We start from the raw sequence: 16,480 nt of genomic DNA on the forward strand, positions 1-16,480 counted from the left end.
GTGCGCCTGCAGCGCGGCGCTGGGCGGCCGGTGGCGCGCGCTCTTCTGGTGGGCGCGCAGGCCGGCCAGCTGCGAGTAGGCGCTCTGGCACACTTGGCACTTGTAGGGGCGCTCGCCCGTGTGCAGACGCACGTGGTTGCGCAGCGTGGACGACTGGCTGAAGCGGCGGTTGCAGAAGCGGCACACGAAGGGCTTGTCCAGCGTGTGGATGCGCATGTGCGAGCGCAGATTGCTGCGCGAGTTGAAGCCGCGGTGACAGATGACGCAGCGCATGCGGCCCGCGGTGCCTGCCGCCGAGTCCGCGGGGTGGAAGTCCTCTGGGCGCGCGGGCGCCCGGGGCAGGCCGAGGGCGGGCAAGAAGGGGAGAGAGGGCAGCCCCGTTAGAACCCGCGCCCCGCGGCCGGGCACCCGCGCCGCCCACGTGCCCCTCCCAGGGCGGGCCGCCGCCGATTGCTGGGTGGCCCTAGAGTGGAGCGGCTGAGGGCCAGGCCACAAAGACTGGATGGGAGGGGCCGCGAGGACCCTGGTCGGTCCCGTAGGAGCGTGAGACTTTGGGCACACTTAGCGATCTGCGTGATTAACTCAGCTTTCTCATCTGTAAAATGAACCTAGTACTGCCTCACGGGGCTGTCTATGCACGATCACCCGAGGTGAGCAGTCTGTGGTCCTCTGAAGGTTTACACGTCACCTTCCACACAGGGCCGGTGTGGGAGCGGCGCCCGGCTCACAGTAGGCCTTCCATGGAGGGCCCAGGCTGCTACTAGGATAACCCTTTCAGTTTTTCATACCGCAGGTGTTTACTGAGTGCCTACTCTGTGCCGAGGACTTGCACCTCAGCTTTATCATTTCTCAAATGGAGGTGAGAATAGCATCATCCTCATATTTCTGTTTTAAAACAGAGAAATTAATGGCTGGCGGGTTCGGCCGGGGCTTGCTAAACAACAATGACAACAGCAACAACAACAACAAAAATAGCCGGGCGTTATGGCGGGCGCCTATAGTCCCACCTACTTGCGAGGCTGAGGCAAGAGAATCTCTTAAGCCCAAGAGTTGGAGTTTGCTGTGAGCTGTGACGCCCCTGCACTCTACCCAGGGCTACATAGGGAGACTCTGTCTCAAAAAAAAAAAAAAAAAAAAAAAAAAGGAAAGAAAGTTGTTCATGAGCCTCAGGTTTGCCGGCTAAAATTAATAATCAGATTTCACAGGGGTTTCTGTGAGGACACAGTGGTCTATGATACCTGGTAAAGGTTTAGCCCAGTTCTTGGCATGAAATAGGTCTAAAGCAAATGGTCTCTATGGTGACAGGCATCGTCACTCCAACACACAGGCATGTTCTGTCCTGCCTTCACGTAACAGATTTATGCTGAGCATCTACTCTGGGCCAGGCCCTGGGGCAGGCAGGGTGAGGAAATGTACGGGGAACTTAGGGTCATCTCGCCTGACGCTTTGCCTTTACAGATGAGGAAACTCAAGCACAGAGCCATTCCCAAGATTGCACAGCAGAACTAGAGCTCAGTCCAGGCTCCTGCTGTCTAGTTCCCAATACAGCCTGTTGCTTCTCTGGGGTCTCCACACAAAACAGCCTATTGGGCCCAGACAGCAGGAGAACTGTGTTCCACCCATGCTCAGTGCATGGTGGTGGTTCCAGGGGCATTGGCCTCCTTGGAATAGTAGGTCCCATGAGCTTGATGCTGCCAGAGCTTAAACCAGGGTTCCCCGAGGCTAGGAGCCTCCCCATTGCCCCTATTCTCTCTCCCCTTCCTGGGCTCCCTCCTCTGTGGGTCTTTGTCCCTGTGGCCCACGGGGACCACCTACCATGCTTGTTCTTTTTCTGCTCCTCCTCTAGCCCCGGCACACCAGGGATCCCCAGGAAGGTATTGTGCGAATTCCCGTACCACACCAGCAGCTCCTGGTCAGGAGGGATCATCTGCAGGGAAGAGGCAAGAGGAGGTCAGGGAGGCAGCCGCGGGGGGCAAGTCAGAGGTCTCTGCAGATCCCATCACGGCCGGCCGGTAGACATGGATCCAATCTCAGCCCCAAGAAAGCCACACTCAGGTCCATTTCCACCAAGCTGACCAGGCAAGCTGCACAGACAGACGGCCCTGGGGTGTGGTGCTCTCTGCTCCCCTGGTCCTGTCCAGGCCTTCTCGCCTTCTCTGTCCAAGCTCTGGCCACGTGAGAGCCTTCAAGCTGACAGCAACTGCACAGAAGCCTTACAGCAAGCAGAAGTGACAGTGTAGAAAGCTAGAAAACTTTTCACTTCTTACCCAGGGGAGCCAGAGTCAGCCGGGCCTCAGGGCTCAGGGCTGAACCAGGTGTTTCTGAGGAGTGTAGGCTGTAGGGCATCCTACGTACCTGGTTACACCCTGCTGGATAATGTTCTGGAAACAACTCTTATCCAAAGCACCACAGGCAGCACCACACTGCACGTACTTCCCTACCCAGCATAGGGCTCTACATGACGCCATGCACATGCTAGATGCTAAAAAGAAACATTCGGATTGATGAACAAAAATACACTTCACCACGTCCTAGGTCTGTGACAGAAAACCCCACAAATGATGGCAGGGTTCTTTACCCTCAGGGGAGGGGGGACCTGCCCCAGGGAAACGGATCAGATGCTTTGTCAGTGACCATCTGGGAGGTGTGGGAGGCCTGCTCCTGGTGTGGCACTGACTGAACATAAACCACACACACCCCAGGATAGCCTGAGGGGCGCTCCAGCGCTTTAGGGAAAGCCAGTTACCCCTCCCAAGTGGTGAGCCTGCAGGCCCTACCTAGGTAGGGGAACGAGAGAGGGACAGCCTGTGGCCGAGGCCTGGACCCAGGATGTGCTGGCTTTGGCACCTGCCCCTGGGAGTCACTCTCCGGTTCTTCGGACATGAGATTCCATCTAGGGGGGTCTGAAGCCACCTCACAGGAGGACTTCCCCATGGTCTCCATTTGGTTCTGGCTGGCAGAGCCTTGCCACACTCAGAAGCCCTGCGTCTACCACACTTCTTTCCTCTTCCCAGAGCTGGTAAGACCCTCTGATCACTGCAGAAAACTCTGCTCGACCCTGAAGACAGGGGGAAGTTGAGAGAGGAGTGGGGACAAGAAGATGTCAGAACACCTAGGGGACTGCCACCCTCCGAGAGTTACCATACCCCTTCCCAGCAGACCCCACGGCCCATGGGCATCCCAGTGAGCCTCAGAGCCAGCAAATGACAAGAAGCCAGCAGAGAGTGCCACACCAACCTGGATTCATGGGGTATGAACATGGAAAAGCCAAGCCCAGTTCCTGAGCCCCAGAAAATTGAGTGGTGCATCAGAGAAAGTGTGCATATTAGAACCAGGCACCACAGTGAACGTCTGTGGCCTCCCTGGGATCGTGCACAGTCATGGCCGCTGTCCAGGAGGCCAGCAGGTCAGAGGTGGAGGCCCTCTCTGAAAAAGGGACACAGAAGAAAGAGGCTTTGTGAGCCCCTCAGAAAAGCAGATGATGAAACTAAACTAGAGTGTGCAAAAAAAGTACACATATTTTAAGACAGAAAAAACTGTATGAAAATGGCAATACTATATACTGATAAGAAAAGATGAATACAAGTCACATCGAGCACCTCTTATACTTGCAGAAGTCAAACATGACTTGGGAATTACAAATTTAATACAGGGTTTTCCTTTTGTCAAATGTGTTTTCCTTTTTTGATCCCCACTGTATTTTTGATAAATTAATTGTGAAGGAAGCTACTCTACAAGATGGTGTAGCTGGGCCCTTGGTCACCGGGTCCCTGCGTAACCTCAGAAAAGTCACTTTGCCTCTCTATGCTTGTGTCCTTAAATGACGGGACGCAGAACGTGATCCCGGAATTCCCTCAACTCTAAGACTCTGATTGGAAGCCACCTCCAGCACTGCTCTGACCCTGCCTGCAAGCCTCAAATGGAAGCAGACGTCATCAATCAGCCTCCACCCTACCATCTGAATATGTCCCTTCAGGAGTCCGTACTGGAGTCAGACACATTGGGAATCCACCTGGGCCCACCTGCTGAGCGAATGACTTCGGACAAGTTGCCTCATGTCATGAGCCTCAGTTCTGGCCTCACTGAGCGATAGTCAAGGTTCAGCAGGGCTACATGCATAAAGCTGTTACATAATGGAGATGTGGAAGTGGTGATTATTATCCCGCCACCTGAGCTCGCCAACCTCTCAGAGAAGCTGGCAGCAATCTCTAGTACATCAAGTGCCTGCAGAGTGCCCAGTGAGCCTGAGTGTGGCAGAGGGTTGTGGCCACTGCTAAAGCCCAGGGTGACCTTTAGTGTTCAGCAAGAGTATAGGCTGGGGAGGTGCCTGTAGCTCAGTGGGTAGTGAGCCAGCCACATACACCCAGGCTGCCAGTTTGAACCCAGCCTGGGCCAACTAAACAACAATGACAAAATGCAACAACAAAATAATAGCCAGGTATTGTGGTGGGCACCTATTGTCCCAGCTACTTGGGAGGCTGAGGCATGAGAATCGCTTAAGCCCTAGAGTTTGAGGTTGCTTGTGAGCTGTGATGCCACAACACTCTACCGCGGGCGACATAGTAAAACTCTGTCTCAAAAAAAAAAAAAAAAAGAGTATAGGCAGGGCCAGAATGCCCCAAGGACACCAGCCCCAGGGCACTGCCACTACTTCCTAACTCTATCTCCCTCGAGAGAGGAGCCCACTCATCCAGCACAGTGGCGGTGAGAGATTCTGCAGGCCCCCACCTGACCTTGCCCTGAGCTTCATCTTAACCTCCAGACTTGAGGTCTGGGAATCTAATACTAAGTCAACACCTTTTTAATTTAACAGCTTTTTAATTTAAATTGTAAATAACAACTATCAATAAATATAAAATAAGTACGATAACAGTATCAACAATAATAATGGTGATCATGAATGAAGATTGGAGCCAGAACATTTTAGATTATACAAATCTTGAATATTATGATTCAGAATGATTTTTTTTTTTTTTGAGACGGAGCCTCAAGCTATCCCCTTGGGTAGAGTGCCATGGCATCACGCTCACAGCAACCTCCAACTCCTGGGCTCAAGCGAGTCTCCTGCCTCAGCCTCCCAAGTAGCTGGGACTACAGGTGCCCGCCACAACGCCCGGCTATTTTTTGGTTGCAGCCGTCATTGTTGTTTGGAGGGCCCAGGCTGGGGATACGAACCCGCCACCTTAGGTGTATGTGGCTGGCGCCTTAGCCGCTTGAGCCACAGGCGCCGAGCCGATTCAGAATGATTAATTGCAATTTTTTTTAATAAGAGCTTTAACGGTAATAGCTTCAGTATGAGTCATTTATATACTTTTTCTAAATGTACTAAAATCAGTTTTACTAATAATTAAAAAACTAAAACAGCAATGCAGCCACAGAGGCAAACATGTCAGAACCACTGGGAGGGTATATAACGAGAATGACTCTCTACCACTCTGGGTACTAGCTACCGTCCCTGGTTTTCTGGAGGTCTTTCCCTAGAAGGGTTTGTCATTTTGAAATTAGTAAAAACTGCTGATTTAAGGCTTATGCAGAGCAACATAATAGGGTCTACATGATGGTTTTGATTTTTTAAAAAATAATGAGGCTGGGTGCAGTGGCTCATGTCTGTAATCCTAACACTCTGGGAGGCCTAGGCAGGTGGACTGCTTGAGCTCAGGAGTTTGAGACCAGCCTGAACAAGAGCAAGGCACCATCTCCTAAAAAAAAATAAATAACTGGGTGTTGTGGTGGGTGCCTGTAGTCCAAGCTACTTGGGAGGCTGAGGCAAGAGAATTGCTTGAGTTTGAGGTTGCTGGCTATGACACCATAGCATACTGAGTGAGACTCTGTCTCAAAAAAGAAAGAAAGAAAGAATGAGCACATATCACTTCTATACACAAAATGAAACAAAATCTTTAAGAAAAAAAATCCATTAAGAAGAACCTTCTGGAATTGAGAATCACACACTCCCACACAGCCAGAAACCACCAGCGCAGAGGAAGCAGCCTCAGCTGCCCAGAGCTGGGGACTGGTAATCTCAGCTCCGCAGCTGGTCTCTGCCTGCTCATCCAATGGACTCCTGTATCCAGCACGAGAGACCCGGGGTCCTGCAGCTTCTTCCCTGAGCTACTGCAAGTACCATCCAGAGGGGCCCAGGGCTGCACAGCTGGCCTGCTGAGGTGTAAGAAATGGCCATCGGCCTCTGAGGAGCTTTGTAGTGCCACCCTTGTGCTCTGGCCTGGCTCCGCTAGGGAGGAAGAACCAGAGTCAGCCAGTCATTCATTTTGCTGGAGAGAAGAATGGGCTTGGGACACACAACAAGTAAAGCACTAAAGGAACAGAGTCCCAGCACCATAAAATCCAAATCACCAAAGCCTGGGTCTTGCTGACAGATCACATGTTCTCTCAACGGTGCTCCTTCACCTTCCCCATCAGCCCAGAGGTGTCCTGCCCGACTTGCTGAATTTGTACCATTGGAAATAATGAGGTTTGGGGGTTGTTTTCCTAATATAAATTCATGTTCCACCATTGAACATGCTCCTGGGAGGCTCCATGCCCTCCCCTTCCCTCTTGTGCTGATGCCCAAGTATAGAAGGATCTCAGTGTCATCTGGACAAACATCAATTTCCTTTGTACCACAGATGTTCCGACATGCCAATTAATAGAGTTTCCGGCAAATAGATATTGGCCAGGGAGGCCACGTGGCGTGGTGATCAAACACTCCAGCCCTGGGATCAGATAGGCCCGGGTTCAAATCACAGCTCACACATCTCCATCATGTCTTTGAAATCATCTCGTCCTCATTAAAATGAGGATGATAACAGAAGGAAGGCACCTCACAGGGCTGAGCACATTCTATTTTTTTAAGCTGCTAAGACCCTTTAAAAAGACCCTTTCCACTCTGGGAGGCTGAGGCAGGCGGACTGCTTGACCTCAGGAGTTCGAAACCAAAACCAGCCTGAGCAAGAGAGACCCCGCCCCATCTCTAAAAATTGCTGGGTGCTGTGGTGGGCACCTGTAGTCCCAACTACTCGGGAGGCTGAGACAAGAGAATCACTTAAGCCCAAGAATTTGAGGTTGCTGTGAGCTATGACATCACGGCACTCTACCAAGGGCAACAAAGTAAGATGCCATCTCAAAAAAATAAATAAAATGAAAAGATCCTTTTTATTCGTTTAACACTAATGCTTACTTGCTATGTGTAGGCACTTTGTAGAAATGTCATTTTAGGCACCTGAGGTTGTGGTAAATTTGGTGGCAGAGTAACTGGAAGGCTGCCCCCAGAATAACATGTCAGTCATCTAGCCAGATCCAGCCCTGCCCAGGGCTTCTGCACTGACCCGCAGGCTCTGAGACCCACAGCTTTTCTCTCTGTTGAGAGAGCTATTTTTTTTGTTTGTTTGTTTTTTGTATTTGCGGAAAATTTTAGAGCAACTACAGTGTACTCTGTTTATTGAATAAAGATGTTTCTTCCAATTTTTTGGCAAGTAATGAGTTACTGTTATAAAATATAAATAGCAGTTCTGAGTTGCAGGAAGATTAAGAAAACAGATCACAGCAAAGGTCCCTCTCCTTGGCTAACTCACACACATGCACAGAACAAACAGCTGATTTATTCCAGAGACATCCGGGGAGTGGCCTGGGGGCTGGGCAACAATAGCCTCTGGTTTAGCCCAGAAGGGCTGCTTGGGCTCCGAGCCTCGGCCTTGTGAGTGGATGGCCACATATGCCCAGACTCATGGCCTATCCAGCAGGTGGAATCTGATATTGTGATAAAAAGATTTGAGAAAATTGCCATCATAAAAAAAATGAGTCCAGCCTTACTTATTTAAAGTAAAATGGGTGGTACTTTGCGTTTGTCACTCACTCAAATAGTCCCTTAGCAGGCTTGCTAACTCTGTGAAAGCGTTAATAGCCACATGGGTAGATCTATCTACCTGTCTATCTCATATCTGTAATGTGTGTGTATATAATAAGGGTGCAAAAAAAAGGTACATGCATTTTAAGAAAGAAAAAAATGTATTAAAATTGTAATACTCAAGCCACATTTGATTTCTGCAATTACAAGAGGAGCTTACTGTGATTTGTATTCTTTTGTTATTGGTATATATTGACGAATACAACTTTAATATAATTTTTTTCTTCTTTCTTTCTTTTTCTTTTTTTTGAGACAGAGCCTCAAGCTGTTGCCCTGGGTAGAGTGCTATGGCATCACAGCTCACAGCAACCTCCAACTCCTGGGCTTAAGTGAGTCTCCTGCCTCTGCCTCCCAAGTAGCTGGGACCACAAGCGCCCACCACAAAGCCTGGCTATTTTTTGGTTGCAACCATCATTGTTGTTTGGCGGGCCCGGACTAGATTGGAACTCGCCAGCTCAGGTGTATGTGGCTGGCACCTTAGCCACTTGAGCCACAGGCGCCGAGCCAGTTTTTTTCTTTCTTAAAACAAGTATTCATGGGTTGCTCCTGTGGTTCAAGGAGTAGGGCACCAGCCCCATATACTGTAGGTGGCAGGTTCAAGCCCAGCCCCAGCCAAAACTGCCAAAAAACAACAACAAAAACATGTATTCATTTTGGGGGTACACTTTGTATACACACACAGGGCCACACATCTCCTGGTCCTCTTTTATCAACGCTTATCAAATGTATGTGACCCTTTTACTTTAACCATATAAACTCAGATCTCTCCCTGGAGAGACTGTCCTGCCACCTGCCCTCCAACTTTAAATTTCTGTATAAGCATCTATTAATGTTTCCTGATTTTATCTGGCTTTCACCCAGGGTTCCTGCACAGCAAGATGAAACTCAGGCCCCCACATCATGTCATCACTCCTGCTCTGACTCCTCTGTCCTCTTGTGTGCACGGGAGGGACGAGATGAGTGGGAGTCTTCTATCACATCTTTCTCAAGATGGCTGGGGAGGAGCGTATGAATGTAAGGATATGTGTGCAAGGGTTCCAGGGAGGGTCCTACAGGGTGCTCTCTGCTAGAAGTGGGATTGGGCTGCATCAGAAGCTGATTCTAGGGTAGGGTGTTTCAGCCAGAAGGTCACAGGAGCCACCTCTGTCCTGGGCCTGAGTGGCCTTCAGGACCTCTTCCGGCCCCACAGCTGTCTCTTCTCTCATGAGCCCTAGTCTACAAACTGCTCACTTTTCCTTTCCCCTCCATCACCTGGGACCCAGGCAAGGCCTCCTGCCGTCAGCCCTGGGAGATTCCCTGGGACCTGGGACAAACAACTCAGTCCCAGAAGCAACTAGGCCCTGCACCCCTGGAGGTCTTAGAAAGGCCTTGAGGCTCTGAGCCCTGGGGAGAAAACAGAGGGTGGACTACAGGCCAGTGGCTGTCTGTCCCTGAGGGGCTCCTCCACACCAGCTTAAAAAGTTCAGACAAGGTGGGCAGTGCCTGTGGCTCAGTGAGTAGGGCGCCAGCCCCATATACCCAGGGTGGTGGGTATGTATGGCCAAACTGCAACAAAAAAATAGTCGGGTGTTATGGTGGGTGCCTATGGTCCCAGCTACTCGTGAGGCTGAGGTAAGAGAATCACCTAAGCCCAAGAGCTGAAGGTTGCTGTGAGCTGTAAGCCACGGCACTCTACTGAGGGTGACAGGGTGAGAGTCTGTCTCAAAAAAAAAAAAAAAAATTTCAGCCAAGGGCAGCGCCCATAGCTCAGTGGTTAGGGCACTGGCCACATACACCCTGGCTGGTGGGTTGGTTTTTATTTTATTTAATTTATTATTATTACTATTATTTTTTAGAGACAGAGTCTCACTTTGTCACCCTCAGTAGAGTACTGTGGCGTCACAGCTCACAGCAATCACCAGCTCTTGGTCTTCCATCAGTCTCCCAAGTACCTGGAACTACAGGGGCCCGCCACAGTGTCCGGCTATTTTTTGTTGCAGTTTGGCCGGGGCCAGGTTTCAAACCCACCACCCTCAATATATGGGACTGGCGCCCTACTCACTGAGCCACAGGTGCCACCCAGGCTGGCGGGTTTGAACCTAGCCCCAGCCAGCTAAACAACAACGACAACTGCAACCAAAAAATAGCTGGGTATTGTTGTGGGTGCCTGTAATCCCAGCTACTTGGGAGGCTGAGGCAAGAGAATTGCTTAAGCCTAAGAGTTCGCGGTTGCTGTGAGCTCTGATACCACGGCACTCTATCAAGGGGCGACAAAGTGAGACTGTCTCAAAAAAAAAAAAATTCAGCCAAGCCTCAGCCCCACATGCATGTTGCCTGTGCTTCCCCCAACATGGGAGCAGAGAAGACTGGGAACAACTTCCCTTCCCTTTGCGCACACTTTTCCCCAGCCTACCCAAAGGGGTTCAGAGCAGGTTCCCCCACTCTTGGGCCAGATTTCTGCTCAGCTTGCTTTGTACCACTGTCCCTGCCCAGATACCTGGAGCTTCTGTTCCTGCCAAGTACTTCTCTACCAGGAGCACTTCCTCTGCCTTCCTTCCTGAGACCCTGCTTCAGAAGCCCCAGCTCTGTGACACACCTCCACACACCCGGAAGAGATATTTACCTGTCTGCCACCCCCAAGTGCCCTGCCCAAGTTCCTGAGCCTGCCTGTCCCCAAGGGAGACCCCATTTTCTTCCCTGTCAACTGGAAATAATCACAGAATCCTCTTCCTGGGGTCTTGTGAGGATTAAAGAGGATACTGCGTCAGGGAGAAACAGCACAAGGGGAGCTGTTGCTGAGACCAGAGTCATGATCCCAAGTCACAGGAACCAAACATGCAGAGGGGCAGCTGAGGGGCAGCTGAGCCACTGCAGACACACACCTCCTCTCCACACTGTGCTGTTTGTATCTCTATGTCTAAGGACCTCACCAGTGAGATGCACACAGTTTAAAGCCCTGTTCCTCCTGACTGTAGCAGAAAGCTGCCTGGGAAGGCGTGCTTCTGCCCAGGGCCAGCCGTGCCAGTGTTGATTCCCTGTGTCCACTGTGGTCCCTGGGCACAATTGTCCTGCCCTGCACACCTCTCACCCCTAGGTGCCCCGCTGGTCTCTACACAACAGCACACACACACACCAAAACACACCTCGATGGCCTTGTAGAAGATGCTGGTGCCAATCTGGACCACCTCCAGGTTCTGCTCCTGTTCATTGCGTGCACACTTGATGTAGGTCATCCAGCTTCGGTGGTCCTCTTGGCTGGCATCGATGAAGTAGCGCACTGTGCCGTCTTCATTGAACACCTGGGTGCAGATGGCGCAAAGGCCAGGTGAAGCAGGGCAGTGTCACGAATCCAGTCTGCTGGGCACCTCCACACAGTGTTTCCACCCTCCCAACAGTCCCAGGGAGTGGATAAAGCTATTACCAGCCTCATTTTCCAGCTGAGGAAAGGGAGGCTCAGAGACTTGGCTAGACAACAGGGAGTCAGTCTCCAGGGCCCCATGGGCTGCCCATGACATGCTCTTGCTGCCATGTCCTCCCCTTCCCCAAGAAGTGTCTCCTAGGGTCAATAACCAGACAAAGTGGCCTCCAGCTAGCTCTTTCGGAGGATGCAGAGATGCTCCCGGGGCAGTGAGGAGTGTTGGCAGGGAACTCAGAGGGAAGCACAGGAGCATGGGGAGGGAAGGCTGACTCACCCTCACCATGGCACTGGAGCCTGGCCTACCTCCCTTTGTGGGAGCTATCAAGGGCACTCAGAGGTCAAACTTCCTGACCATCGTCCTGACCCAGCAGCAACTGGAGACAGTACCCCCTGGCTGAGGCCCCCAGAGTAGAGAGAAGATGAGGTGAGCAGAGGCCCCTGGGCCATCCCAGTTCCTTGCCTCCTATTCCTGTGATCAGCAGCAGAATTTGTTACATCTGCCCCTCCAGGGTCTGTGAGGGGGGATGGGGGAGCAGGGGAGGGAATGAGATTAGGATGAAAAGGGGTGCACCATCCTGGCCTCAATGAGTTTCCCATCCTGTGAGGTGAGAGCCCCCAGGAAGAGGAAGCTCTGCAGGAGTGGCTGTGTCCTCAGGGCAGCCCTCCCTGGGTATGGTGGGGGTCAGAAGGTCTGGGATGAAAGCCTCTGGGCTTCGGTTTCCTTCTATAAAAGGGGAACATAACTCTGAGGGCTGCTGAGCTAATGCATGGATTGCAGGCTGAGGGCTCAGGGAGCTGACTCAATACCAATTGCAGGATGATTACATTGAATGTCACTCTGCCAGGGGTGAGAAGCCAGTCCCGGAGAAGCACACAGACCTTCACCATTCTCCATTCTAGCCACACCTCACCCTCTGGCCAGGGCTGACCCAGGGGGGAGGTTTCCCTTGTTGCTTCCAAGGCCAGGGAAAGAATGCTCCCAGGGATGGATTGCCAGCTCCAATGGAGACTCTAGGCAAGTGACACGGCTGCTCTGGGTCTCAGTGCTCTCATCTGTGAAGTGCAACAAGAACCCTGCTGCGGCCTGGAGGAGGGAGACTCAGATTTTTCTCAGCCTGGCTTTCCCTGCCCTGCTTGGGGACAAGTCTCCAGGCAGGGTAAGCTTCAGAGATGGGGCAGCTTAGAGTCTGGCCTGGGGGGTGGGCCTCTGGCCCCAAAGTCTGCTGCTTCCAGCCAGGAGAGAAGCTGCAGCTGCCACCGATGATGCCAGATGCCAGGATCCCACCCGCGCCCCTCATCCCCAGCCCCGGCTACCTCCCACATGAGATTGTTGTTCTTGCAGATGTCCACGTGCTCCGGGGCGATTACCCGGCCGGTGAAGGGGCCCATCTCAGTGCCCGCCTTAATCCACGTCTTAGAGAAGATGCCCAGTCCCTCTCCGGGGATGGAACTCTGAGCGATGATCACCTCCGCCGGCAGCACCAGGCTGGACAGCTTCTGCACCTCTGCAGCCAGGGGACAGATAAACAGGTCAGAGTCTGAGATAGGGGAGGCCCAGCCCTTCCTTTGCCAGGGACCCTGGCTCCCGTCTGCCTAGCAGGCTGAACTAAGCAGCAGTCCTTGGAGAAGTCATCAGGTGTGTGTGTGGACAGGCGGGGGTGCCTGGAATGCGAAGGCTCATTGTCTCCTCTATATGCAATCAGGGACCCTCTGTGCCCTGGAAAGGAGTGGTGCTTTGGAGCTCATCTTTAGGAGGAGGTTTTTATTTTGTTTCATTTTATTTTTTAAGACAGAGTCTCAAGCTGTTGCCCCTGGGTAGAATGCGGTGGCATCATAGCTCACAGCAACCTCCAACTCTTGGACTCAAGCGATCCTCTTGCTCGGTTTTTCTATTTTTAGTAGAGACTGAGTTTTGCTTTTGCTCAGGTTGGTCTTGAACCGAACCCATGAGCTCAAGCAATCCGCCTGCCTCAACTTCCCAGAGTGTTGAGACTACTTAAAGGCGTGAGCCATGGTGCCTCAGCCAGCAGGAGGTTTTTAGTCTCTGCACAAATTCTCTTTCGCCCTCCATGCCGGAAAAGTTTAAGAACTAGTAAGTGAGCCACATGCAGCCTGTGATTCTACGGATGGGGAAACTGAGGCCAAGTTAAATCGGGATTCTTTCGCACAGTGTTGTTCTGGGCGCTTCAGCTGGTCGCTCGTAGGCCACTGTGCGAGCGGCACGGGGCGCTTGTGAGGCCGCGGAGGTGCTAGAGAAACGCGAGCAGCGGCGGCCGGGTCCCTCTCTGCTTGCAGGCTCTGGGGTGCCAGCGAGGGTGGCGCTCGGGCTCGCACAATCCCTGAGTCGCCTCTCCGCTGGGAAGAACGCCGGCCCTCAGCTCCGCGAGGGTCCACTTGCCAGCCTCTGCAGCTGGGTGGGAGCGGTGAGTCGCACAGGGGCGGCCTCCTTGTCTTACAAGGTTCCCCTCTAAGCTACCTGGGAAAATAGCCGGCGAGCCGGCCGGCTGAAAGGGGGGGTTAAACGGTGTCCATTGCGGCGCGGCCGGCAATTTGTCACGCCGTTAAAGTGATCGCATTCATTCGGCTCCATTCGAAAGAAATTGCTAATTCTAAATTCATTAGCCCTGGAAGAATGCTGTAGCAGTAAATTGTAGCTCAATGCGGAGGGGACTTGTTTAAAAGGGGCCGAGGAATTCCCCTTACAAAAAGGGGGGATTAGATGGTTGACATAGCGTGAATGGAAGTGGAATTAGTCTTCACGGTAAATTAAGAGAGGAACAGAAATCGTAAAGGGGAAGAGAGGGCGACGCGCAGAGATGCCAGCGCCGGGGAAAGATATTGTTTGCGGGTTGATGAATGAGGAATAAGAACTTGAGACATCTTAAAGAAAAGAAACTTTTCTCGCTCTCTCTTTCTCTCCCTCACTCTCTCCGCGGCTTTTTCTCCCGGCCCGCCCCCCCCCCCCGCCAGCCCCCGCTGCCTTTTAAAGTTCTTGGTTTAAGTGGGAACTTTCGCGGGTCAAGCCCAAGTTAACTAAATGAATTTAAAACCCCTTCTTTTTGAGTCAACTGCTATTACACGCCTAGTAAGGCTTTAAATGCCGAGAACCCGCCAGCTCCGAGGGGGGAGGAGAAGGCAGGGGATGGCGGGGGCGCCGGCCAGGTCGCCAGGACCTTGTCCTCCAGCCGTGGGGGCCCGCATCCTACCTCGGCTTGGCTGCTGGGGAAACTGAGACTCATGGAGCGTGTGGAGCGCCCGGGTTGGCGCCGGCATCTGCTAAGCCCGGTACCCCCGCCGCCTCCAGTGCGTCGCTGGCTGTGACAGGGGGTCGCGGTGAGGAGGGGAAGGGCTGGGCCCCGACGGCAGGACTCACCGCCAGAAAAGGATTGCGCCAGCACCTCGGCGGTGAAGGCCGTCTTGGGGCTGGCGTGGTGGCTCTTGTCCTCGAAGAGCTGCTCGCCCAGCACGTTGCGCCAGCGGCCGTACAAGAAGCTGTGCAAGATGTCGGAGGTGATGACCTCGGCCAGCGCCAGCCCCGGCGCCTTCAGCCCCGTCTTGAGCACCAGGGCCTCAGCCGGGAGCACGGAGCCCATCATGGGCGGCCCGGGGCTCGCCGGCGCTGGGGGACGGACGGCTGGGCCGACTGGGGAAGGCGGGTGCGCGAGAGTGGAGCAGAGGAACGACAGGAGACCGCTGCGGCGGAGGAGAAAAAGGAAGAGGAGCAGGGGGCGGACGGTGAGGAGGAGACCGCAGGAGGGAGCAGGAGGCGAGGGGGTGGCTGGGGGGAAAGTGAAGTGGGAGCGAGGAAGCGAGAAGGAGAAATCGGCAGAGATGGCAGAGGCGGCGCGGAGGGTGGAGAGACGCGGGCAGAGGCGGAGGCGGGTGCAGGGGGTGCGGGTGGGTGGGAGGAGGATGGCTGCAGAGAAACAGCAGCGAGGGGCTCTCAGACGCGCGCTCGCCTCTCCACACCCGCTCAGGATCGTCGTCCCCTTGGCAAAATCTCAGCGCCTTTATAGGAGCTGCAGTGACCCTCCTAATTGGTTATTAATGACCCCCTGACGTCGGAGGACAGACTTGTTGTACCCTACGGTGCTCTAGGAGCCTTCGCAGCGACAGCGCGAAGGGCGGGGGCGCGCGGACCACTGGAAACAGTCCCCCTCCGCTCCTCCCTCCCCTCCCCGGCCCTTCTTTCCCCCTCCTCTCCTTCTCTCCCCGTGGGAAGCGCAGGGCAGGGAAGGAGGCTCGGCAGGCTGTGAGGAGAAGAGGGGACGAAGCAGGGGAAGGGGGCGCGGCGAGGCACGCCGGGACTCCAGGGACCGGACTAGACAAGAGAGGACGCCTGGCTTCGGGCCCACGAGCTCCGCGCTCACCTCTGGTCCCAGGCCTGATCCGCGCTCACCGCTTGGGCCCGGCCCGTCATTCACCTTCGTTTTGCTGCCCTCCCAGGCCCGGGCGGGCGCTGCCTTCCCTCCCTGGCTCTGCACTCCTCAGGCTGCGCTAGTCGCCCCGGAGTCCGCAGCTCCAGCTCTGGCCCTGCTGGTTTCCTGCGCAGACGGCACTGCCGAAGCCAGCGCTTCGCTTCAAACGGGCCAAGCTAACCTGCTCGCTGTGAGCAGCTGGCTGCGAAATTCGTCCCCCAGCGCAGAGGGCTGCCGAGGCGAGGCCGTGCTGCCGTCGGGGCTGGGCCTGGCCTGAAACAGCTTGGTGGGCGGCAGCCTCCCTGGCTCTAGCGGGGCTAGGTCAGGGGTCAGAACCTGCGGAACTGAATCCGCCTGGAAGCCAGTCCCTCGGAAAAGGCTTTCCCGCGGATGCCAGGGGCTCGCAGTGGCTCCCCGGTCCGGCCTGATTGGGAGTGGGCAAGCGAACTCCCTTGGAAACTGCAGACAGTGCCGCGACAGGCCAAAGAGCCGATGGGCTTGCGGCTGGGGCCTCCCGGCTCTTCCTGTGCTGCAAGCCGCTGCGCTCCCGCACTCCTTATTTCTTGCCTACTAGCTCTCTTTTTTCCCTTCTGACCCCTCTTTTCTTCTCTCCCTTCGTTCCTCTCCCCTTCTCCCCCACCTCGCCCTACCAGTAGTCTTTCTGCGTGGTAGTTCCCCGGCACCTCTGAGCGCCAGCGCAATCCCTTTGCAGAAATCGGGAGCTGCTGAGCCAGGCGGGAAGACCACCGCTTCCAGCAGGCTTTA

At 53.9% G+C, this 16,480-nt stretch overlaps 1 protein-coding gene across 1 annotated transcript in view; it reads right to left on the bottom strand.

Moving 5' to 3' along the window:
* Positions 1 to 14,893, bottom strand: part of PRDM12 (PR/SET domain 12) — a 15,570-nt gene extending 677 nt beyond the window's left edge. Inside the window, exons 1-5 of the mRNA XM_012808207.1 lie at positions 14,671 to 14,893; positions 12,612 to 12,802; positions 11,023 to 11,178; positions 1,816 to 1,927; positions 1 to 317 (exon numbers count right to left, since the gene is read on the bottom strand). Of these exons, the coding sequence (XP_012663661.1) occupies positions 1 to 317; positions 1,816 to 1,927; positions 11,023 to 11,178; positions 12,612 to 12,802; positions 14,671 to 14,893 (999 nt within the window). The remainder of the gene's footprint in view (positions 318 to 1,815; positions 1,928 to 11,022; positions 11,179 to 12,611; positions 12,803 to 14,670) is intronic.
* Positions 14,894 to 16,480: the final 1,587 nt, after the last annotated feature.

Source organism: Otolemur garnettii, unplaced genomic scaffold (assembly GCF_000181295.1).
Source record: "Otolemur garnettii isolate 467f Iridium unplaced genomic scaffold, OtoGar3 scaffold00087, whole genome shotgun sequence".
NCBI lineage: Eukaryota > Metazoa > Chordata > Mammalia > Primates > Galagidae > Otolemur > Otolemur garnettii.